Source organism: Cibotium barometz, chromosome 61 (assembly GCF_041138505.1).
Source record: "Cibotium barometz isolate CiBa-2024 chromosome 61, ASM4113850v1, whole genome shotgun sequence".
Taxonomy (NCBI): Eukaryota; Viridiplantae; Streptophyta; class Polypodiopsida; order Cyatheales; family Cibotiaceae; genus Cibotium; species Cibotium barometz.
Genome location: NC_141106.1, coordinates 23,357,528 through 23,384,268, shown reverse-complemented (window position 1 = coordinate 23,384,268; position 26,741 = coordinate 23,357,528). Strand labels below are relative to the sequence as shown.

Below are 26,741 nucleotides of genomic sequence, written 5' to 3'. Positions count from 1 at the left end.
CTGGGCATGTGGTGAAGTCCAAGGATCTCAACTTTGTTCAGGCCACACCTTTACACTACACTTACAATGGTTAGGAGAGATAAGGAGGCCAACTACATGTCGGTGTCTCACACTGTCTGCCATGGAAGCGGTTCCTAGATATAGCAGCATGCTACTTCCTGCCGGAACTTCATAGAGAGATGTACATAGCAGCATGGAGACTTCTTTTGGTGGTAGAAGTGTCATGTGCAGACCACTCATCCTAGCCTATCAAAGGTGTTGGCAAAGGGCCTTTGATTCAGGCTAATGGGAAAGAAAGTTGCATGGAAGATGTGTTACATGTTCCGAGATTGAGAAGAATTATATGTTCCGAGCAATTTGGCTGTGGAATTCAGGGATGAGAAATGCCTCATCAAAGATCCTTTTGAAGGATATTAGGTCATATCTTCTAGAACTGTGTGTAATGGTTTGTATAGGTTAGATACCTATGACAAACAACCACATCATGCTCGGTTACTTCAGATACTTCATTTATGCAAGTAGTTGAGTTATGGCATGCTAAGTTTGGGCATGTTAACTAAATGAAGTAGTTGAGTTATGGCATGCTAAGTTTGGGCACGTTAACTTAGGAAGTTTCATGCTTTTACAGAAGCATATGGTGGAATGTATGCCCGACTTGGAGACACCCGTTGGTCATGTATATGAGGGCTACATTTTGAGCAAAATGCATAGAAAGCCATTCCCCATGATGGTTCATTGAGAGCTGTTCGGAAATTACAGCTCATACAGTGATGTGTGTAGTCCTATGAGGACACCATCAATGGGATACTACTCGTATTTTGTTACATTCATAGGCAATTACTCCAGGTTCATATGGTTTATACAATAAAGGAGAAATCTGACGTTTTTATGCATTTTCAGCACTTTCTTGCAATGGTTGAGAATGAAATAGGGTGTAAGATTCAAACCTCCATACAGATAGGGGGGTGAATACATGTTAAATGCTTTCAGGGCTTTTATGTAGAATAGAGGGATTAGGCATCAATGTACAATGCCTTATACACCTCGGCAAAATGGTGGGGCTGAGAGAAAGAACAAGTCTTTAATGGAAATGGCTAGATATACAGTCAAAGGCAAGGGTTTGCCACACAAGTTTTGGCTTGAGGCGGTCAACGGCACATATATTGAATAGATGCCCTACTAAAGCTTTGAAGACTATCGCGCCTTATGAAGCTTGGTATAGTTCCATTTTATAGAGCAATACACGGGAACTTGTGGACCTTCTCCCTGGTAAGAATGTAATTGGTACAAAGTGGGTGTACAAGGTCAAGCGTAAGTCGGATGGATCTATTGATAGATTCAAGGCAAGACTTGTTGCCGAAGGTTATTCAGGAGGGAACAGATCTTCGCCCCTACGTCAAAGATGACTACTATCACGATAGCCACTGCATTGGCAGCTCATATTGGTTGGAGTATGCACCAATTGGCATCCAGCCAATTGCACAGGTTTCGGAACAGTCCAACTGAGAGTACACTACACATTCAGAAGGAAGGTTCATACATTTTCATTATCGTTCTCTATGTTGATGACATGATCTTGACAAGGATGAGCTGAAAATTGCCTTTGAGATTCAGATCTTGGTATGTTGCATTACTTTTTGGGCATTCAGTTTATGCAACAAGAAGATGGCATTATTAGGTCTCAATCTAAGCATGTTGGAGGGATTTTGAAGGGATTTTGCATGGAGGATCGCAAGCCTATTGCCACTCCGGTTGAGACAGGTTTGAGACTTAGTAACTTTGATGCCGGTGAGCCATTTGACGCTACTCTTAACAGCCAGGCTATGGATGCCTTACGTATCTGTGCAACACATGGCCAAACAAATCATTTGGTGTTTCTCTATTGAGTAAGTTCATGCGCATCCCAAGTACAAAGAATTGGCAAGCTATGAAATGCATATTCAAATATCTCCACAGCACATAGTCACTTGCACTATGGATTGCCTTTGACAAGAGGCATGTAATCCTTTGAAGAAAGCTTTTGAGGAACAACCTTTTTCAAGCAATGGTTTTTGTCGAGCTTTAACTTGCCATTTTTGAAGCTTTATTCAGTCATTGATTTTCAAGATTTCTGCACATTCCACAAAATGTCTTGCTCATAGGCATTCAAAGTTCTACGCTAGCTGATTTCTGTATATTGTTGAATAAGGTGTTTAGCTGTGGACACTCTTTGTCTTTCTTCTTGCAAATAGCTCCTACCATAATCATGTATATCAGCTTGCATTTTGATCACAAAGCTATGCCAAAGCCATCATATGGGAGCGATGCGAAGTATTGTCATCATATGCTGGTGAGTTATTAAAATCCCGACACAAATGCATTAGAGCACCAGGGATATCTTTGAAATGAATGCCACATTTTTCCCCTTTGCACTAAATTCTGCAAGGCATACACATTGGCAAATTCATAAATTTCTCCATGAATCATACATTGACTACCACCATCGGCCTTGGAGATCATTATAAGCAATTTGAGGATGAAGCTCATGCTAGCCCCAAGAGTGTTGACTGTCTCCAACATAGAAAATATGATAACCAGCAAAGTAACCTTGCCTACCAGCAAAAAAGTGTTGATTATGCTCTTGCAAACATATAATATGCCATTGCATTTTATACACAACTCCAAAAAAGCCTCCATTTATTTAGGTCACAGAGGCCTTGCACATTGTATGAAAGACATTTTAATGGTATATACATATGAAACATGCAAATTTATTTTCAGCAAATCATATTTGCATCTCAATTTCATGCATTGCAAATTCTGAATTCTGTGTGGCATGAGACAGCTCATACCCAGTGTCATCATCCATAAAAAGCATTCCACCCTTAACTACATCAGTCCAATTTTTCCCGATTCCTGTGGCAACTTTCGGAGTCACTAACTGACCCGTTAGTGGCTGATCTGTTGACCAGTTACGAGATTGAATTGGGTGTTGCCTTAATGAGATCACTTTGCATGGTGTTTACCATCCATTCTGATCATTTTTTTCTTTTTTTCTCTCTCCTTTCCTTTTCCTTTAACTATCCCTGCAGGCATGACACTTTGCTGCAGCACATCAGTCACAACCTTTTGTTTTCCTTTATCCAAATGGGTTGGAAGACAAGTCATCATAGGGCCTCGAGGTTGAGGAAGCTATATCGATGGTTGAGCTATTGTCAGAGGAGGAACCGCAGTTACAAGCAACTTGTGGAGAACACTTGAGCATTCTAATGCATGATGCCCAAATTTATGGCAATTGAAACATGCACCTGCAAAGACTCCCCATTTCAATTCAAAATTTATCTCACCCATTTTAACATCATCAACCTCAATAGCGGTGGGTTGGCTTCTTAGAATCCCATAATACACAGAACCGATTGCGTCTACAGGTCTAGGAGGGCATATAACCTTCCCCAAGGTTGTTGCAATTCCTGGCAAATCAGCACGAATATAGTCAGGGAAATTCACCACTTCTACCCAAACAAGATAATGATGTCTTATCAAGCTCTCATAATCCTTGGTGGGTGACCAAGGGAGTACATGCACCATCTGAGTGCCAAAAAATGATGGTGATTTTTCAAGCATTTGCTCTTTGTACAGCATTTCAGTGAGTAGCACCTCATAAAATCCTCGGGCAGCATAATATTTTCCTTTTTCCACATAACTACCACCAAGCAATGATTGAATCCATTGAGCAACATCATTGGCAAAGGGCATCTTACCAAGAAAAAAGATGATAATAGCATTTTGTGAATATTTCTCCATAGGAGAAAGAATATTTGGCAAAGCGATCTAGGTTTATCCCATGTAGCTCTGTTGTCTTTGAAGTCCTCATGCGAGGGTCAAAGACATATTGCGCATCCAGATTGTCATGCTGATAGCCTCTGTCAAGTACAAGTTTTCTTCTCTTGGAATCAGCACTCGCATCTCAACAACGGATGACTGAAGATGAAGCCATCTGTGCTGAGGCTGAGAGAAAATATGACTGTGCAAAGCTGAATACACACACACACACAAGCGAAGAGGTTGAGCAAGTTCAGAGACAGCAGATATAAACAAAGAACAAGTGATGACCAGGCGCCAGCAGTATAGATGACGGCAGGTACAGCAAATAGGAGGAGTGGACATGGAAGAACAGGCGGCGACAAGCTGCAACGAAGCAGGTACAGTTGATTCTCCATACGGCAGGTTGCAACAACAGGAGTACAATTGACGGAGATATAATCAATAGAAGGAGTAGACGTGCAGGTACAGGGCGACGGCAAGCTAAAACGACAGCACATACACTCGGCAAGCTGAAACGACAGCAGGCTGAAACGATGTGCAGATACAGTCGACGGAAAGCTGAAACGACAGCAAACTGATATGACGCAAGGTGAAGATGGCTAGGGGCAAGGGGGTAAGAAGGCTGCACAGCACACACAGAGGCGAGCTCCGGGCCTCCACCACACCACACACGCACACACGCACACGCACGCACCATTGAAGTATGCTATCACTACGCGAAAGAGCGGCTACATGCACGACATCCGCCTTACCTTTTCTCCATCTAAGGACAACCTGGCAGATGTGCACTTCCATGAGAAAAGTTTGAAGCTTTCCGCGAAGTTTTGGGCTTACTTACTTTTGGGGATTGATGTACTCTCTCAACATCCACGTGGGTGCATACTTGGCTGCACATCCATGTCCGGTGGACTGGCCCACCCATTCCACACGTGGGTGCCCATAAGCTGCTGGCCTGGCCGCCCATAATGCTTCCCACACCAATTCTTTGCTGGTCACCAGCAGATCCGTAGGGTAACCAGGTGTACCACACTCTTCCCACTAAAATCACAGCTGATCTCAGCTGTCCAACATCCAGATGAGTGCAGAAACGTTCCTCCAAACTTCAAATTACTGACTGTCTCACCACCTAGGAAATCACTTCACAGCCACTCTTGAAGCTAGCATTTCTAACCGTGCCCGGAGGGTCAGCACCAAAACCAGCAAAGAAATCTCTCAACAAATCTCATGATCAAGCGGCACCCCCTGAACCGACACCTCCTAATGAAGTGATGTTTCCTCATAAGCATAAGCTTTGGCAGAATTGCCTCTTGTTGAGGTCATTCCTGAAAAGCGAATCGCAAGGACACACAAGACTCCTCAATACTGCTGCATCATCATCGTATCCACCTGTACCTCTCAGCACCTGTATGCTCAGACCCAACATTTTCCCGCCCCTTGGACGCCAATGCTTGCACCTCCCTATGGACACCTGCGTGTGGAACAAACTCCACATAGCACACCATGTGATATGCCAAAGATAAAACTCCAGCCATAGTGTGATCAGAGAATGCCCTACTGTGGTGAAGATATATCCACTCACATGTCCTCCTATGGTGCCATCTCTACTGAAAAACCCACCAAAACTGCTCAAGAAACTGAAGACTCTCCAGCCAAACCCTATGAAAACTGTGAAGAATCTTCCCAAGTCTTTTTGCCGAAAGCGTGACCTCATAGTTGTTGCTGCATAGAAATGACTGCTTGCAAGATGTCTCATAGGTTGTCCCTGAACTGAGCTTGAATCTCCTGCACCCTGGGTTCACACTGTAATGCCACAACCTGCACAGTTTGTGACAAGACCGACGTCACCCAACTAGGACTAGTCTTACATGCTGTGGTTCTTGGTTTGTGACAACCCCCTGTACTTGGATGCTGCTAGTGACGACCATCTCGAGAGGGCCGATGACTACTCTCGCGATACTCCTCCCGAGTGATGTTTGCTATCAAGATGTATCTCACAGTAGTCATAATGATGTTGGCATGGGTCCAGACTGTAATCATAGCAATGGTGAGAACAGCTCCCATGACAAGAATCAAAAGAGCTCTCACAACGCCCAGCATGACAATGCCTATCATGCCAGATGTCATGGCGACACTCATGTCGACTTTTGGTGTGACTTGCAGGTGATGCTGCACAATCTGCCTTTTGTTCCTCTAAAGCACTGCCTGAGCACAGATTCAATCCGCCGTTTGTTCCTGTAAAGCACTGCCTGAGAACAGATTCAAGCCACCGTCCGCTTTTCCTCTCCTCCGAATGGGCCGAATTTACCAACGGACAGTTCAAGGCCGCCAAACCATGATGAAGACCGAAAACTGGCACTTAGAAAAGATACCCCAAAACAAACTCTTACCAAATCTCCTGATTTCTAAGGGCCTCTCCATAATTAAGTAAACAACATGACGGGATGAAAAAGAAATTGCACATATCTAGAGCAAACTAACCACAATCTCACCCTCTCCAAACCCTATTTGTGCACTCTCGCTTCTAAGGACTCTATCCCTAATCCACACACTTTTTTGTGAAACCACTATTTTACCTTATAGTGGAGAAACCTCAAAGCGAGACACTCTCATTAAAGTACATCTAAAAAAAGTGGAAAACACTTCATAGTTCTATTGATCAATCTGCAGTTCAAAACTATCATGCAATGGCTGACGTAATGATCAACAGAAGTAAATATGCTTGTCAATCCGAGGTTGTGCAAACACCTCATAATTACGATCCAGCCATATTGTCCATAAAGCCCAATAGCCAAGGAAAAGAGCGTATTCCTGCAATCTGGAAGGATATCTTCCAAACAATCAAAACATTTTCCCAAATGTCACCCCAAGGAATCTTATTCGCACATGCGAAGATAGACGACTCAAAAAATCCCTTGTGTCAGTGCAAGCCCATAGCAAATGATAAGTACTCCATTTGATGATGGCACTGCAAACAATTTGGAGCCACACTCTAAATCCACACACAAGGTGCTAGAAAAGGGAAAAAAAAACAGCTAGGCCTAAGAGCCAAGTTGGCAGTGGTCCCAACTCTAGATATACCTTAATTGCACTCTAGAGCCACCTGTGTACAAAACTAACTGAAGCAAGGTTAGGATTTGATGCCAACTCTAAGACTACTGGTGCAAGCACATGCAAACAGAGATAGAATGAACAGTAGAAGACTTCAACACACAAGCGTAATCTAACTCTAATCCTTGTATTATGTACAATGTAAAAACATACAACTGAATCTTTCCTCTATGAAAAAGGTAATCCTAAAAGGTAGACCCCTTCCTAGATTTCAGCCCTAGTTGTTGATGAGCCCTGTCCTCCAAACACACTAGCACCAGATCCGTTAATCAGCTCTCTAAACACACCTTAGCACCTGCGTTTTTCCTTTGGCATGTTAAATGTCAGGTACATTAGTGTGTCCATCTGTTGATTGTGAGGCTGTCGAGGGACGTTTTAACTTTTAAGATGATCGTCCATGAAGCATAGGAACAGAGGCTAGAGATGTGTGCATAGAAGCAAGTCTTTTATTATGTTTCATTTGATGTAAATATGCAGTATGAAACAGGTGTGAAAGGGCTTCAAAATTGAGTCATAGTGTAAGGACATGTGAGCACCCCCTTACATGTGGCAGTTTTATAAATCCATCATGTTCCACTCTCCCGGAACTCGTGTTTACACATAATTGTTTTGTTATCAAAACCTGCAAGCTAAACACGCTTCCACACTTGCCTTTATCTACAAGAAGGGTTAGTGCACATGTTCACTCTCCCCTCTCACAACTCTAACATGGCAGAGCACCTAGAACATGTAGGCAAACACCCTATAATTAGACATAAAAAGGGCTGGTCGGCCTGTAGGCAAGTTCTTTACAAACATTCTTGAGCATGGTAAGGCTTATATATACCATCCGAAAGAGATGAAGTTGGCTCCTCGGGAAGCGTGGGTAATTGCGGAGATAGCCGTTCAGCTTTGTCAGGGTACTCTGGACCATAAGGATGCCCCATTGGATTTGTATCCTCCTCAGCATTGTTGTAGGAATCATTCCTCTGCTGGTACCCAGAATTGTTATAATCCACAGAAATCCCATGGGAACTCGTGTGTTGAGGAAGCTCAGCTGTCCTGCAAGGTAGCAGTTTCATGGAGATGAGCAATTCAAATACCAATCACTGTGCCCTTCACTATTTTTCATAAAAGATAGCCAATTTGGATTACTTACTGCCCAGGATATGGAGAACGCCTAACATTATCGTTGGAATAATTATCAGTGCTAAAATGATGGTGCTGATTGGCAGCACCTGACAATTCCCAATCCCTTGGAGTGTGAGTAAGGGGAGAGGTGGGTGAAAGTGGTCTTTCAGGTTGTAAATATGGTTGTTGAGGCACAATCCCAAGGCCACGATGTTCCTGTTCACTCAAAAAGGATCCATATCAAATCAGAAAACTTACATGCATAGAATGAATGTAGCCACATGCATTATCCATAATATAAATAATTGGATACACAGCTCCACAGCAGCATCAACAGAAGAAGAAATCTTACTGGAGACTGAGGCACGCGAGACATTGGATGAACAGGTGAAGGTGAGACAACATGTTGGGATTGTTGATAGATTGCGGGACTTCGCCATGGCTGCTTGGGAGGTATCGAATCCTTCCTTCCCTGCAGTGTTCAGAATCAGAGACAGGTACTTTGCAATACACCTTTGAAAAATGAACAAACAGGGTCTAAATTTAGGCATCCATTTTAACAGGAAGCAAAATAGCCCCTTGGCATGCCAATGAGATGCGCTGCAAATTAGTGCTTCTAAAACATGTGCAAAGATGCTATCTAAAAAACAGCTTGAAATGAATTCCCATTTTAGGTAGAACCACCCTTCACTACCGTATGAGAGTATGTTTGACAGGAAGATCTGAAATTAACAATGTCTTCATGCTCAGTTTCATTAGAGTAATCAAAACAAACCCTGAGAATGTATCTTGTAAGGAGAAAATACCTCTTCATGAAGATGCTGTACAAGGGCCTGCATGCAATAAAAACAATGTTTCAACAACTCATCCCTAGAAAGGAACAATGCCCTTATATCTATACAGAATAGAGCAGCTGAATTTAAAAAATAGTTTTTTTTTTAGGTCAAAACAGAAACAGATGCACTTCACTTATGCCATAGCTTTATTTTCAAAGAGACTCAAACATCTCTCTCATAACTAATATGAACAAGGCACTATATTTGTGATGCACCTGCAGATCAGCATGGAGAGGCACAGAGTGGCACCAGGGCATGTCCAGCAGCTGCGTCTGATGGGGGCCTGTGTGTGAAGGAGATGAGCAGTGTGAGCAGCAGCATGGAGCAGGCTAGCAAAGGAGTGCAAGATTTGAGGCCTGCTTTGAGCCCTGGCAACCATTATTGGGCCGGCCAGGTTTGGGCACCCACATGTATGAAAAGTACACCTTTAATTGAAGGTTAATTTGCATGCTTTTCTGCCATCCGACCATTCCGCGACCTACATGGGGCTGGCCAACCAGCCGCAACCAAGGGATCTCTATAAACGGGACCCCTCTCCTCCCTCATTACTTATCATCAGACATTCAGCCTTCTGCAGCAATCAACAATTCAGAGAAGGGCCTATGCATGTCTATGAGACAAGACTCAGCAGAAGGCAGCCAACATTCAAGGAGCAGGGATCTCCATCAACTTGTGCACTTCTACATCTTTGTTGGTCACTGGTATTTTTCATTCAGCCTATTGTGCTCTTATCTGTTGCATGATTGGGCTTGGGTCCTCAAAATCTCTACATATTTGGGTGGATTACTAGTGTGGAATTGTGTTGTGCAAGTCTTCTCCTGTTCATCTTTCTTGATTAACACTCTCACAGCATCATAGGTCTACATTTAGTGTCAGAGCCTAGGGTTGCGACAGAATTTTCTTCTCCAGCATCTCATGTGAGTTGTATGCATGATTAGGGATCAGCCTGTAGAATCATGAGAGCATAATTAGGGTTTGAGAAAAGTGCATTTTGGGTTCCCTTTGCTTAATTCCATGTCATGATTTTTTATGGCCAATTGCAGCTGGCAGCCTTGGCCAAGAAGCTGGCAGTCTGCGTCTCCAACAGGAGTTTCAAGTCCAAAACCGTCCGGATTTCAACTCCACCATTGGTCTCCAATCTTGGAACATGGAGGATAAGCACGAGGTGGATCAGCCTGAGCACTCCAATCAACTCTCCAAGCATGTGAGTGACATTCTGTAAATTGCTCCCAATCTCAAGAACACTCAGATTGGCATGGAAGCCGACATGGAAGTCATCATTCGATATAGAGCCAGCATAAGGAAGAGCAACACCAACAGTAGTCCTTCATCCCCCATTCATCACAGAGACCCTATAGGGACCCCGAACTCTTCTTACATGCCAGGTAAGGAGCAGTCTGAATTGTTGAAGCCGCTCAAGCCTCCCAAGTTCAACATGCAGATGGATGGTGAGGCAGTTACAAACTGAGCCAAGGAGATGTCAACCACTCTTGTTGCAGCAAGCTGTTCCGATGTGTTCCAGCTTGATCTTGTCCTGAGAGCATTGAAGGAGCCACACTTCTTTGGTGGAAGGATTACCTCAAACATTATGCCATGGAAATTTGGGACAATTTCTGTCATGATCCTGAAAGAGTTCACTTCCTTGATTACCAATGTGTGTTGCAAAAGCAATGAGAGAACTTTTCACAAAAGCAGAACAAGCCGGTAACCGACTACTTGACCTCCTTTTGGAAGCTGTTCCTCATGCTCCAAGAGTCCATTCAACCATCGGAGCATGTGGACATGTTCGAGGATGGCTTGGAGACGTCCTTGCACCTGTCTGTTCAAGCACATAGCCCTCCGAGTCTCTCAAACACGGTTCATATTGCAACATCCCTGGAGACTTGAAATGGTCTTAAGCTGGGGACACAACTGTCAGAATGCACAGCGGAAATGAAGACAACTGCTGTAGAGAGCAATACACAGATGAAAGAGAGAGAGAAGCTTGTGTAACTCTGCTATATACACCAATAAATCCCTGAAATATACAATAGACAAGTGTGCAAGGAGCCATATAAAGCCATTTTATATGGCCCCTGGTTGCTGGTCGGCCAGCTCAGAGACAGCCGACAGTAGCCCATGACCAGAAAAATCCAGTCGGCCAGCTCAGGATCAGCCGACTACTGCCCTGGTGCCCACGACCTGTAGAAGAACTCAGTTGGCCAGCACATCTGTAGTCGACCAGCAGTTGGGTGCAGTCGGGCAGCACCAGATCACATGGGCAGCACCAGATCACATGGGCAGCACACACTCAGTCGGCCAGACACCTGGGGGCAGCCGGCAGCCCACACAGAGCTCCAGAAAAATGGGAAAAAATACGGAGAGCAAGGAAAAATGGGAAGACACCAAATACGGGCGGGCACACCCACAGCAGAGGCCCTGACAAAGTGTGCAGACGGGAGATGACTGCTAACACCCCCTCTTAGCTCCTGGATGTGGAACCCACCCCAATGAGCTAGAGTGCCGCCGGAGCATAACCTGAGGTAGAGACTTCGTGAAGAGGTCCGCCGCATTGTCCTCCGTCGAACAATAAAGAAGCAAGATGTCACCAGCCAAGATCTTCTCATGAACAAAGTGATATTGTATCTCTATGTGCTTGGTCCGGGCATGGAAGACCGGGTTCCGAGCAATAGCGATACAGCTCTGGTTATCGCACTGGATGACCCTGGGCTCCTTTTGTAGAAACCCAATCTCGCCAAGCAACCTCCGCAGCCAAACAACCTCGCAAGCAGCACCACAAGCAGCTCGGCGAATTGCTCCATCTTGGCCTACGTAGATAACCCTAACTGCTATGCTAAAGTAATAACCTTTCCGGAAAACTGAAGCACTGGGGATCCGTTCTGTCTGAGTCCATAGAACTCATCTTTCAGACCGGTCATGTACTGGGACAGGAGAAATTTGGTCTTCAAGTCATGGACAAAGATGTCCCAGTCAAAGGCTGTAACACCTGTGGCTTGGTCTGTATGAATACTAGACCAATGCTGCCACCAAATGACTGCCTCACTAGTGAGATGGGAAGCCGCTAAGTGGACTTTATCTTGTGGGTCTGTGATCCTGGCTAGTGGAAAATGAGCATTAAATTGATGAATAAATTGATTAACTGATGAATGATCACACTTACCATCATACTTACTGAAGTTTGGTTGACTGCGAATGATGGTGGTTGATGCTGCTGCGGACTGCGGGCTGGTGACACCTATGACTGGGGAGACTGAGGAGAGCTGCTGATACCTCAAGTGTATGGCCTCCTTTTCCCGTTGGTGCTCGAGTAACATATGTTCTCGATCAAGCTCATGTTGGTGTTCCCGAGCGGCGAGTTCAGCCTAACGCCGGTCTTCGTCGATCCTGCGTTGGGCTTTCTCATAGTCCCGTCTTTCTGCTTTTTCTTCTTTCCTTCAGGCCTCATACTCTCTCCTTTGTTGTTCCATCTGAAAGAAGAGGGAGATGTAGTCGGGTGCTGCTGGAGTCAAAGGAGGACGTGCTGCTGCTGCCTCCAAGAGTAGGAGACACTCCATGAGCAGCTGGTTCTGAGCTCTAAGAAAAGCTATGGTGTCTGCTGTAGGCGGAAGAACATGGTCTCCTTCGGGGGAGACGTCTTCCGGTTGATGAGTACTCTCTTCTGTAGACATGATGCTGAAGTCGGTGGTCGTGCCGGAACGCAATCTAACCATCCAAGGATGCCCCCACGGTAGGATACGGTGTGTGTGGACAATCTAAATCTGATACCAATGTAATATGCAGCGAAAGTCTTTGTATTGGAAGATCCTGTCACACAAATGCTCACACCGTCTTCTGTATCCTGAGTTTCGTGAGTTTAGCAATCCACTTTAATACTTCAAACTTTAAAGAGATGAGAGCGAGATATATGAGAACTGTACACCAGATTGGGTCCCAAATTACCCACTGAAGGGCCCCCTATCCCGATAACGAGATAGTATTTGCTTTATTACTTTAGAGAGAATGACTGTGGATTGTAGATAAGCCAAACGCAAGATCTCAGAGGATCGGAAGCCTGGCTGAACTGTACACGGCTGTAGAAACACCTCAATGAACTGATCTCGAGCCTATGCACTCTTCCCAAGGGCATGAGGAAAGGGCTGCACACCTGAGGCTGAGAAAGGACTGCGGTGGACTATTCTAAGCTATGTAACTATGCCGTAAATGCTTATGAATGATATATTACCTTCACCAGATGACTGTAGCATGTATGGATGATGCACAGAAGGCGGGGTACTGCTGTAGAACTGATGCTGGACTGAAAACGCAGGCTGGTCTGGACTGAACTGCAGCCGGCTCTGATCTGTGCAGAAACGCAGGTATGTATGCTGTTCTGGGGCTGAAAAAGGGGCTGAATGCAGGCGCCTATGGACTGTATGCTGCGCCCAGGTCTGCAAGGGCCTGAATGAACTGCTGAACTGCTGTATAAGCCTGCTGATGTGCTGCGTTAAACTGCAGGGGACTGATTGAATCTAACGCAAGCTCAAGAAGGGCTGGGATTAGTCTACGCTGAAGGCGGGGAATGCTCCTAATGCTGAGGATGAAGGCGCCTAGCTTTCTGAAGACTGAATGGTAGAACTAAGCCCTATGCAAACCTATTTATACTAACTAGGGGCTGGTCAAGTTGGCTGGTCATTTATTTAATAAAGTTTATGTTTATAAATGACATTTAATGCTAAATAAATACCATAATATACGGGAAAAATACCAGATAAATCCTAGTAAATTCCCTAAGGCTTCTGGGATGTTCTAAATGATGCACAAGCATATGAATGCATATTATGCAAGATGCAGAGTGCTTTCTGATGCAAACCCTAAGGCTTCTACTGACTCTACATGCATGAATGATCTTTCCAAGTGGGTTCAGGGACTTGACTGACTGACTGACCCGCTAAGGCTGAGGAATGACCTACGTAGCTCGTGCCTGACTTATCCTAGGCTGAGGATGTAAAATGGGGTCACGGCGTACAACAAATATCATCCTACTGGGTTCTAATAATGTACAAATGTTGCACTGCTAATGATGAGCCATCTTGTCACCGTGCACTGAGTGCAAAGTGCATGTGACAAAAGGTTTCGAAGCCCACCTAGAAGCCTGCTTCGGAAAAGATTCCCTATGCTGGTTACCACGAATGCAAGAACTACAGCATCCTTGCATGCTGCCAACATCTGACAAGCCAACCACCATCTGGTCCCGACAAGCTCGCCGCAGCGCATTCACATTCAAGTGGCCAAACCGAAAGTGCCACAAATCACCAATCTGAGAACCTATCATAGAGGAGAGTGCAGAGAGTTTGTATATACCATTCACCACGCCGCCTTCCCAAACAACCTGGCTAGTCTCGCGGTCCCGTAGAGCAATAGAATGCTCCTCAAACTTCACCCGGAAGCCAGCCTTGCACACCTCATACACTGACAACACATGAAAACCAAGTGCAGGGACGTAAAGAACACGGGAGGAATGCTTCTCCCCTCTGCCATCGGGAATGATCTCCATCCGGCCCTCACTATGTATCGGTATGGTGAAATTGTCGCCAATTAAAATGCGACCTGACTGCCGTTTCAGATCTTGAAAGAAGTCACGGAAAGAAGTCATGTGCCTGGAAGCACCACTATCAAGAATCCATTCCCGAGTATCCTTGGCAATGAAGCCAACTGCCTCCTCGCTCGAAGAAGATGAAGCATCGGTGTCCAATATCTCCAAGTGCACAAAGGCTGGAGTCTTTGCAGCAACTGAAGCTGAAGAATCAGCACTCTTCCCAGTCCACTTGGGACACTTCCTCCAATAGTCGCCTTTCTCGCCACAATCATTACAAGTCCTCTCGGCCTTCAGTTTCTCTCGGTCTGAATCAGGATTCGAGCTTCTTCCCAAAAGACTTCTCCGATGAAGACCTCCCTTTGCCCTTGTTGTTGTTACGGCCTTTCGACCGTTGGCCAATCAAGGCCTCAGAACCTCCGCCCTGTGGAGGGTTCGTGAATCGCTCTTCCTGGTCCAAGACCATGGGCACAAGCTCCTCCCATGTGATGGTGCTGAGCCTGCCACTGGTGATCAAAGAGGAGTAAAAGGCTGAGTACTGAGAAGGCAAGTGTGACACAACGTTATGGCCATATCCTCTGTCAATATCTTTCCTTGCCTGGAGAACTTCTTACTGAAGAGCCTGCAACTTGTTGATGTGCTCCCGCATCATCAATGACTTTGCAAGATTCATCACCCGCATCTGAACTTCTAAGGAGATTCTCTTCATGGGTGATACCCTGTTGTAGAGAGAAGCCAAATGCTGCCAAATCTCTCTAGCCAGCGTCATATCCTTTATGTGATTGATCACCTGTGGTGTGCAATTGAGGAAGATGAAAGAACAGACTCGAGCATTAACACGATCCCATAACTGTGCCTATGCCTCCCGTTACTGCCGAATAGAGGGTAACTCTCCTTCTTCCAACTCCGACCGTGGAACCCCAACAACAATGAAATCAGCCAAGTCATAGGACTCCAAAACAGATTCCATCATTACCTTCCATATGCCGTAGTTAATCCCGTCCAACCAGCAATTCACCAAGAATGTGGGGAGTGTCGGGATCTTCACGTGCTTCTCAGCCATCTCAAGCAAATCTGCCATCTCAAGGGTTCACAAGGTCTTGTGAAGGGAGGGTGGGTGGGAAAAAAAAAAGAGAAGAAGAGGCTGCAAATAGAATGCAAGGTGGCTGTCCAACAGTGATGGCCGCCTTCTACCCGATCTCCAAGTCCCGTACGGCCCAAACAATCTCCAATCAGCACCTCAATCAGCAAACCCTCGATGTCCCATTTTCTCCAAGCTTCAAGCCACCTGGGGCTCTGATACCATGTCAGAATGCATAGCAGAAATGAAGACAACTGCTATAGAGAGCAATACACAGACGAAAGAGAGAGAGAGAGAGAAGCCGACAGCCCACACACAACTCCAGAAAAATGGGAAAAAATACGGTGAGTGAGGAAAAATGGGAAGACACCAAATACAGGCGGGCACACCCACAACAGAGGCCCTGACATAGTGTACAGTCATCTCCAGTGTACAGACAGGAGATGACTGCTAACAACACCACCACCAACATAAGGACTAAGCCTGGCCACATAAAGTAAGAACAATTCTAGTAGGTAAGTGTCAAAGCCACACTTCTCCCATGAAAAGTTCCAAGCTAAGCACCTCAATGTTTCAAGTGTCACTCCATCAAGCACATTGCAGAAAAGACTATCTGTTGACAAATACAAAGGAGCGGTCCAAGCAGAGAAGGATACTTTAAAACGGAAGGAGATCATGAAGGAGATAAATGTGTGAGTGACTTGGCCCTCTAGAATAAAGTTTCTAACTTATGCGGGGGGAGACAAAAGTGGTGTTTAGCGGAGGGTGTTAAAGACCCAATCCTCCAAAACACCTTTGGTTAGAATATTCGAGGAACATAACGAGTCTAGCATCTAGCTCACTGCCCAACAATAGAACCCATCACGCTCACCCCCGAGCTAGAGGTTAAAAGCCTAGCATCCCATACCACCAGGACACACCCCTCCGATGTAGTACAGAGTATAGCTCCACCACTAAATAACTTACCTATATAGGTCTCCTATAAGATAAGCACCATAAATAGTCCAAGCCTCTAAAAACTCCTAAACCTCGACATGCTCTGCAAAGTCCGAGCCTCGAGGAACCCTCATTCACGCCCAAGTCAAAACCCCCCTTAGAATTGCCTATCCGTTGGCAAAGTGTCATGCCATTTTCAAACTACTTGACGTAGCCCCTTACCTCGACAAAGTCGGCCTCACGACCTTCGGAAAGCAATCATCATGGAGCCCGGATCTCCCTCTTACCCTGCACTTCATTGAGTCCTACCACAAACATGGACAATTCAAGGGAGGTTGAGATGACACATGGGTCACATCATTGAATCCCTCTCACTGAGGATCTCATTAGAAGCATCCTACACCTCCCAACCACCACCTAAAAATTCCACAGCCATGGCTGAGGTTCAACACCTGATCACCAGAGACGGTCTCAATTTCAATGGGGCTAAATTTGAAGACATCATAGTTCCCAAATTAGTGCCCCGCAATGTTACCATTGAGTATCTCTGTTCAGCATTGTATATACTTCATGTTGGTAGTACATGGTAGATTAGGTCATCTCTCTCTACTGAGTATTCAGCATGAAGGAGAAGCAGTTTGTTGCATGGGTTTAAGTCTCTGATTAGGCACTAATCGCAATCAATCAATCATAAACACGCTTCTACAAGCACCCATGTTACATCCTTCCACCAAGAGAATGCTTTGTTATGCAACATGCTTTGTATCTCACTTTAGTGTATTTATACAAATTAAAGCAAGCATTCAACTTCCCAATCCAGCTATCAATATAAAGCTCTTCACACTCTTTCCACTCTCCAAAAAAAGGATCTAGATGGAAAGATACTTGCATGGGGAGTTTACTGACTGCGATTATGGACCCTGGGATCGCATCTCCTCTACTTGCTCATGTAAATCAACATATGAATGGACTGCCCCATGGGTTGATTCACAACCTGTGGTTGCACTAGAGGTTGAATTGGAGAGGAGACACTTGGAACCGGTTTGGATAATCGCTCCCTTGTGGCTGGAAAACATCCAGCAGAGAAGGTAGTTGGGATTCACCCCCCAAGGGGCAGCACATGATGCCTTCCTCGAGGTTCCATGACAAAGGCAAAGCAAATCTCCTTGAAATAAATCTATAACGAGTGCCAAACAGCCCCCCTCCCCAAATTTTGTAGCCTCCAACTTGACGCAAGGTCCGACTGAGTATCAAGAGTGTAGGAAGGAGAAGATGAGAATGAAAAGCTGAGATATGGGTATGAGGTCAAATCTATGAGCACCAAAAAACACCCTTCAATCCCATCTTTTCCCCCCAAGAATAGAGAGCCCTACTGAGCACTTTCTAAAAAGCATGCACCTCACACGTGTCCACCCAAATAGAAGATTATTGTGGGCGCCCAAGGCCAACCCTCATACCCATGCATTTATTTTGCTCCCAAAAATAGAGGCATCTTCCAAATCAGCCTTGCACAGCCTGTCCATACTATGCAGTATGTACAACCTGCACAGGGACTGTTCATACTATGCATGGCCTTTACCACCCCTTGGTTGGACTCCATGGGCAAATATGGAGACATAAACATTAATAGGCATGACGATATGACTTGACGATGAACATTAATGTCAAAAAGAGAATACTTCGATGCTTTAAACTTCATAATTCTTCATTGTGTGTGATAAACCCTATAGACATATTTCTTTTATAAGCTTCTAAAGCCAAATAGAATAGCGAATAACATACACAAGTATCATATGCATTTTTTTCAAACATCTACAAACGTTTGGATGAGCATTGAGCAATCAGACGAATAGATTGCCACTATGCCTGTATGACCCCTTGAGGCTCCCTACAGCCCGTGCACAGCCCTGTACATCTTCCATACACTCTGTACAACCAGCTCACAGGCCCATACAACATATGGCGACACTCAGGACCTCTAGACCAATATGTCCATAGTCTCCCAGGCCATGAGTCAATCAAACCACCTTGCACACAAAACAGCAATTTATTATGCATAACATCTCCCTTTTCATGAAAATTCCTTTCATTCTGCAGTACCATCTCCCTTCTCTGTAGCTGAGTCTTCCCCCTTCCATCCTAGGCATCAAAACACCCCTGTGGAAGTCTTGCAAATCATCCCCTTGGCCAGTTTAGGAGATCTTGACAACAGTTTCACACCTCTCTCCTCCCAGAGTTCCTCAAAAGTTTCGTACTAAGACCAAATCCTCCAAACCACCTATGGTTAGCACATGTGTCGAACATAAAGAGAATAGAATCTAGCTCACCGTCCAACCATAAAGCTCATGACGCTCACCCCCAAGCTGGAGGTTAGAAGCATCTAGAGTCCACATGCAAAGCCCTCACATCCACACACCCCTCTGATGTAAGCATGGAGTACTCTCAATAGGGGCACGAGTCCAAGTCTGAGGAGCTCTACCCCAAATTAACTCAATTACTCATTTATATAGGCCTCCTATTAAAATAGCCCAAGCCTTTAAAAACTCGTAACCTCCCCGTTCAGATGCCTAATTCCATGCCCTGTTAACCAAACCCAAGGTTAGTCATGTTAACCCTGCTAGGGCCTTGGGATGTAACACAGAGTCTTCGGCATCATTGGTGGTTTCTTCAACAATTATGGAACAAGGGATACAGGTTCTAGTTGACGGTTTTGCAAAATAACCAGTATTTTGAGTATTTTTCATCCGCATGAATTCTTTGAATTCTGACAATGGTTGGAAGGTGTTGCGTACATTATTGACAGATGTGCCATCAGTGGTCTCATTTAAAAATTCATTTGCAAAGTTCTTGTGCTCATGAGGCGAGGACGGAATGTTCGCTTCAAAGCAAGAGGCAAAGTGGTCTCACACTGCTCAAGACATTCAGTTGCTTCGGTGAGATCCATTTGGATTTTTTCAGTTCTTGTGTGTGGCACCCATATGGATAACGTACAATTGAGGATGGCTATAGTCTTAATGGGAGAAAATATGACACACCTGCATATCAGCATGGAGCAAGAAGCACCATGTAACTCGCAAGTGCATGTTTCCGAATCAAATTAACCTTAAACAAGATTTATAAAACTAAATCACGACGACACAACACAGCCACAAGTAGAAATATACACAATACACCACTATAGGGCCCGGAAGAAAGCCCTGCAGCACCACCCCCCCCAGCGCGCACCCTCTTAAGGATTCAATTCCAAAAGGAGTCTGCTTGCTTCCAAATACAAGATCAAAGGGGCCAAGAGATTCACCACCGGTCTACACCTGAATGCTCAAAGTACATGTAATGAATACAAAATAAACAAAGATACGAAGAAAGTATTTGTAAATACTTCTACCCTGCAAATTGTTCTCAACAGTTCACATGCCCTGCACATGAACTCTCTCAAATATCCTGCAGAATGATCCTCAAGAGGTGCTTTCCGTTCTGGCTCACACGAACTCAGAGGCCCGTCTGTCCTGCTCACATGAACTCACAGGCACTTCCATCCTGCTCATGTGAACTCACATGTACGTCCGTCCTGCTCGCATGAACCCACCGCACGGCAAAGCAAACAAGAAGCCCTCGTGATTCCAAATCACCCAACCAAACTTACCCCTGTCCTACAAGAGCATCCAGAAGCCTTGAGATACCTTGTGCTAGAAGAGCATGCCCAAGCACTTTCTGTCTCTCTTCCCAATCTCTGAACCACCTTTCCAGGTAGATCACACCAAGCAACTTGCATGCGCCAAACTCAGAAGTGACAAAGGCACATCCACTTTTATCAAGCCTCCCTTTTATTTGGAATGTCATGCTTTCCATGTTTTGAAATTGTGCACCCTTCTCATAAGTTGTCCTCCTGTTTTAAAACGATGCCCGGTCCATGGGAATGACTTTTAAGTTTGCACAGCTTTAATTTATTAATCGTGAGAACCTGCAACCATAAACTTTAGTAATAAATTATAAAATACTAAAAGCTGTAAATTAGGTTCTCTACACACTTACCACTTGCAAAACCCATAAATTCACTACTAGGTAGCGAATCCGATCACCCTCACCCTCTGTAATGTGCATCCACTAAAGTCCTCCATGGGGGGCTCTGATCTCACTAATCTGCCATGAGGTCCAATCGAAAAAGTGAGCAAGGCGGAGCTCTCATCCGCATCCGCGCCATGAACAGCCAGGATAGAATCATGCCTAGTAAACACTCCCAGCCACTGCGGAGGAATAGGGTTAGGAATCAAGGTCAGCCAATCCGGAGGAATAGCAGAGTGGATGTTGAGGCTGAGTCTGTCTCTGCTCCGGATCCCAGTTAGGCCTCTCTCCTGAGCCACTAGGGGAAGCTATCTCAACGCAAGCCAATCTTCGAGGGACCTAAGCCAAGAGAAAACTGCTCATGGCCTTGGCAACAAATAGAAAGGTGCTAGAGGGCAGCCCTGCCGGACCGAGCAAGAAAGGGGAAATCTATCACCTCTGGCTCCCTAAATGAGCACGTGACAATGAGAGGCCATGTAAAGTCCGGAAACACCACGGATCCACTCCTTCAGAAAACCATCCAGCACATTGTGCCCTCCAGAAACCCCAATCAACTCTATCATAGGCTTTCTCGAAATCCAAAAGGAGCACAATGAGATCCTACCGCCACATCCAGGTCAAAGCTGTAGCCTCCCAAAAAGTGAAGATGTTGTCCAAAATGCTCCAATCCAGAACAAAACCTATCTGAGTATCATGAATAAAGCCGGGGAGGAAATGTGGCTGATGGCCTTGGCCAAAATCTTGTAGGCGGTCTCAAGGAGGGTGATGGGTCTCCATTGCCAAATCTCCAATCTATCACCACCCTCCGTAGGAATCAAGTGCATTAGACCCTCTGAAAGCCTCTCTGGCATCAGGCATGGCACCCATAGTCACGATCTCGTTGAAGGCTACTCTAGGGCTGCCTTTCAGGAGATCCCAGTGACGAAGAAAAAAGGAGACTGGAAGCCCGTCCGCTCCCGGGCATTTGGCCATAGGAAGAGCTGTCAAGGCCTCCGCCAACTCCTCAACTGTGAAGGGAGTCAATAGGAAAGTCCGGAGTGCGAGGGACCACCTCTCTCGTGTGCCACCAGACCTGCTCTCTCCCATCCATATCTAATCTTTGTGGGGAGCAGAACTATCGGAACTGCCCTCCACTTGAAGAGACTTCGGCGTGGGTTTCGACGGGGAGTAATCACAGTGGTCCTAGGAAGAAGATGTGTCACGTCCAGGTGGGCGCGGATCCTATCCTCCACGTAACGCCACTCTGTCCGAGCCCAAGAATAAGCATAATCTGGGCTCCACCTATCACAATGCAGGTATCTATAGGAGGAGGGAAGGGGTACTGGTACTGAGATATGAAGGAACACAAAGAGCTGCACCTCCAAGCTGGAGGACACCACCTCCCTGTCCTAATCTCTTTGGCCTGAGCCTCCCAGCTCCATCCAAGCCGAGGGCCAAAGATGGGTAAGCACGTCGGTGATGCGCAAATCAAGTAGTTGATGATGAGAGCTCAACTGCCTGCCCCTGGATGGCAGCAAACACCGACTCCGTATGAAGATTTAAGGCTACAAGGTAATATGAATGCACCTTAATAAAAAGGCCTTGAACACAAACTTCAAGAGGAGAAAGGCAAACTTGTGTGCCATCCCTGCATGATCAAGTACAGATTGGGACGATGGACACTGGACGGTGTGAACTACAAAAATTTTGTTAAGTGCTATTGACTAATATACCCATACGCTAATCACAGCGGGTTTGCAGCCTGTTAAACTTAACTTGCTTCTTTCTCTTGGTCGCATACAACAGTACACAAATGTAAAAAGGGTCATTTATTGTTTCACCTCCCAACCTTGAAATAGCATGATAAGGAAATGACACCCCCTCTTCCTCTTGCTTGGAGGCTTCTTTCTCTTCCTTGTTTCTCTTTGGGAAAGAGGATGGTTCCAACCTAATTCTCCATCTTCGGAGCTTTAAAACTCTTCACGCATCAAAATCAGATGCTTCATTGTGTACTTCTCGAGTTTCCACTAAAAAGAACCTTCTTTGTTCTTTCCAGTTACCCTTTCTTTTGAGAAGCTTGATACCCATTCTTTCTTGGCTTATTTGTCTTGGCACTCCTTTCTTATTAGAACACTAGAAAGTCAAAGTTCTGACTTGCGTCTTCATCTTTGGCCCTTTAGAAATCTTCACACGTCAAAATAGGATACTTGATTGTGAACTTCCTGTGCTTCCACTAAACAGATCATTCTTGATCCTTGAGTTACTTTCTTTGAAGAAATGTTTGGATGAGCCTTGGCATTGCATACCCTAATCTTTCATGTGTGGTGAAAAAAATCAGCAACCTTGAATTCTTCCTTTAAACATATTCTACAGATCATTAATGCCAAATGACATCATACATGCCTCACAAGCCTTGATCAGTCAAGGTACATATGGTACCTCTTGACTTGAACACACACCACATGCACTGTTTCTCACCTTTGTTCTTGTTTGTCTTTCTCACTCACTAGTGAACAGATTTTACTACACAGGATGTATTTACTTCAAATCTGCCTCGATGGCTTTCAACTCATCCTCACTACCAAGCCGCCGCCTCAGACAACAAACTGAACCTTTGCACCTAGATCCCCCTATCATTTTAATCTCATCCTTCAAGTGTAACTCCCAAACTGTAAATACAAAGGCCAATTCCTCACAGTCAAGGAACCAAAACCCTGGGCCTGCTGCAAATTCTAATGGCTGAAAGTTCTAGCCTCTGGTGGATCAAAGCCATCAAAAGACCAAGCATCTTCTCAAATCTATTGGCACTGACATGAAAAACCAAGAACTCCATAAAAAACTAAGCTCAAGTAGATTTGTGATTGACTCTTCAACAGTGACCTTCACATATAGGAGAACCTGACTATTCTGCAGGTCAAGAAGGTTGAAGATCGTCATGCTGCTAACAAAAAGGCTATCTGCTCATTCCCCCACTCAAAAAAATTTATAAAGTTATTACCAAACCAGGAAAATCCTGTTGACTGCTTGATCCCAATCATGCAACTATGCTTTGGAGCCAAAACTACTTCCTCCTGTTTCATCTCATCAAAAGATTGGCTGCAATAAGAAAGCCTCTTAAGGCCTGGGAGGGACCCCTCTGATAAAACCATCGAATCACTCCCTTTCCAATGCATTTTAATCAGTTGGGCCCCAAAGGAGGACTGTCCCTTCATCAAAGGAAAGGCCACTATGGCCTTATCATCAAGACCAAGACCCCCCTAATTAAGGTGTTCCCGTGTTCCCCAACTTTCCTATATTCATGTTGCGTTCAGTATTTGGACCCATCAACTGCGCCTTAAATGCAGAATTTTAAGTGTGGCTGACACTGTAAAAGCAACCCCACCCCCCCCCCCACCTCAAAAAAGCTAAAACTGGACTGACTCCCTCCACAGACTGTCAAAGGCCATTGACCACTTGCCATGTCAATTCCCTGCCCATGCTTGGAGATGTTGATTAAACGATTTCAATTTATTGTTGCTCATCAAAACAGCCCTATCCATTTCAAAATAATATTTGCATCAGATATTCCATCACTTGCACAATCATACACGAGAAACCTGATACTGGTCATTTGGCAAACTAAACTTGAACCAGAACCCTTATGGCACAGACAAAAAACTGCATATTTACAGCCCCAGGCAGATGTCACACCTTAATGCCGCTAACAATGGAATGTGGATCCCTAGTCGCAGGTTGCAAATTGAATTCTGCAAGCAAGGGCATAAGCGAGGATGCATAGAAGTTGATGTCCTGATCTAGAGCCTTGAGAATCATGTCAACAAAAATACCAGATATTTGATTAAAAGAGAGCAATATGTATAAATACATCCTAGATCCAAACAGCTTGACTGAAATTGCATGCACAATGATCTCCATTTTTCTCTTGTTAAAGTTATAACAAAACCTACTCTAAGCTTTAATGTAAACTGAGCATTCTCCTCTAATGCTTGAAATGAGAGTCTGAGTTCAAAAAGAAAAAGATGTCCAAGCTCTGAGTTCAAAAAGAAATAGATGTCTAAGTTATCACAAAACCTACTGTAATCTCAGATGTGAGCCGAGCATTCTCTAGTGTGTCATGTTGAATTGATGTTGCCCTTGAAGTAGCATCCACAAGCTCTTGCTGGTACTTCTCAATAGTCTGAAGAGAAAACACCCCCTTTTTCTAAGTGAAACTCTGCAGTTACTACTAAAAATTTTGTTTAGACAGAGATGAAGCAGAGACAATAAATTTCTGAAATTGTCTACAAACCAATCGCAGCTCAAAAAGTCGTTTCTCCAGCCTGTGGTTTTCATGCATTAACTGCATCTCCTGTAAAGTTGAGCACGAAAATGGGGCAGAAAATCAGTTAGCAAGAAGCTAAAACTCCTCTAAAACCATACCACAAATGACAGGAATCCAAGCAAAGGGAGGCAGCTTAGATAACATCAAGTTCAAAGAGGAGCAATTTCTTGCATGCCTTTAATGTGGCATCTGAGAGAAGTTTCCTCAACTGCTTGATCTCCTCTTGAGGCCTGGGAGTACTTTGCACAAGCTCCTGCAAACAAAACTTACAAACATTATTTCCTCTCATTTAAGCTTCTAGTGTGAGATTACACATAGCTCAGAGCAACAGCCAGCAAATTTCAAAAAAGGACACCTGCCAAGGCTGTGTATTCCCTTGAGCTCCCAGCTGAATTCTTGCATCAGATTCCCCTTCTCTGCCAAGTCTGCTAATTTCCATCAATAAAATATTAGCAGACTCTGTATTCTCATGACAAGCTTATGATCAAATTTTGCATGGATGCTATATATACCAATGGAAAGTGTGATCTTGACTCCATAAGAGTCTACTCACAAAGCTACAACTCCATCATTCATAGCATAGACTACATGCTAAAACATCCCCTCTCATCATCAGTGCCCAAGAGTAGGTGCAGGTTCATGCATAAAGATATGTCACACTAGGTGAAGAGCAAACTAAGCCAAAGAGTAGGTGCAGGTTCATGCATAAAGATATGTCACACTAGATAAACCATTGAACTAAGTTTCTATCACCTCGCCAAAGGTGAAGAGCAAACTGAGCCATGATGAAGGCTAGCACTAAAGAGAACACATGCACACACACACGGTAGCTGGTTGGCTAAATTGCACCGCTTTGGATAGAAAGAATTCATATAAACCAGCTGGCATCAACTTGGACGAAGACTTATATAGCCCATTTCCAATGGAGCTTCACTTATCAGTGGTTGAAAGACTGTACAAACTTGGACCGAATGGCTTGCCACCCCACACTCCCCCCTCACCCCTTGTATTGAGTATCCTGAGTATCCCGTTAGGAGGAATGGCAAAAAGGGTAACAAATTGCTGGCTGTTGCTGCATTCCTCAATGTGAACTCAACTAAGTATAGAGATAAGAGCATTTCTGCCAGCAGCACCTTACTTAAGGCTAGATGTAAAATCTTGGCTTTGCAAGGTTCTGGGTTGCTCGATTTGCTGGTGGGCTGCCCTGAAACTGAAGTGTATTGAGCCTCACAAACATAAGTTGCAAAAATGAGGGAGAGTCCCTTAGTATAGATAAGTAAAGTCCCCTTAGACTCACCACAGGACCCCATCTCTTGGCCTAACCATTTACTGGTGTGAAGACAATTTTCTTGCTTATTTCTAAACCTGCTGCTGATTTACCTTGCTCCAGTTATTCAAATTTTGGCAACAAGGACCCATCACTCTTGAAACAACTTTCTTCATGTCAACAGAGCTTCCATTTTCATATTCCACTGCCATTCTACTAGCACTTTTGGTCTCTCTTGCTATCTCTCCGTGTTCTGCCATCCTTAGTATTGCAATGACATCTCACTTGGCTGCCCAGATTCAAATTGATCTCTCTGCCCAGATTCATGTCGACAGAGGTTCCATTTTCATACTCCACTGCCATTCCACTAGCACTTTTTGTCTCTCTTGTTCTCTCTTCTTGTCCTGCTGTCCTTAGTATTGCAGTGGTATCTGACTTGGCTGCCCAGATTCAAATTGATCTCTCTGCACTATTTTTTTCAATATGTCTATTTCATTACGAAAGTGTCCCATATTTTTAAAAAATTACACTATCTCCACATTCAAAGTGATCTCTCAGCTCTATTTTTACAAAGGCTATTATATTAAGAAAGTGTCCCATAGAATTCACTTTTTAAATGCTATCAAAAAAGAAATATTCACCAAAAGAAAAGGTGCTCTTAAAAA

General features: G+C 44.6%; 1 protein-coding gene across 5 annotated transcripts in view; it reads right to left on the bottom strand.

Moving 5' to 3' along the window:
* Window positions 1–26,741, bottom strand: part of LOC147604688 (uncharacterized) — a 70,513-nt gene that overhangs the window by 18,262 nt on the left and 25,510 nt on the right. For all 5 annotated transcript variants that reach the window (XM_086794525.1, XM_086794526.1, XM_086794524.1 and 2 more), the window contains exons 4-12: window positions 25,165–25,234; window positions 24,985–25,062; window positions 24,777–24,836; window positions 24,564–24,665; window positions 24,179–24,289; window positions 8,829–8,855; window positions 8,375–8,494; window positions 8,051–8,238; window positions 7,739–7,953 (exon numbers count right to left, since the gene is read on the bottom strand). In XM_086794525.1, the coding sequence (XP_086650651.1) occupies window positions 7,739–7,953; window positions 8,051–8,238; window positions 8,375–8,494; window positions 8,829–8,855; window positions 24,179–24,289; window positions 24,564–24,665; window positions 24,777–24,836; window positions 24,985–25,062; window positions 25,165–25,234 (971 nt within the window). The remainder of the gene's footprint in view (window positions 1–7,738; window positions 7,954–8,050; window positions 8,239–8,374; window positions 8,495–8,828; window positions 8,856–24,178; window positions 24,290–24,563; window positions 24,666–24,776; window positions 24,837–24,984; window positions 25,063–25,164; window positions 25,235–26,741) is intronic.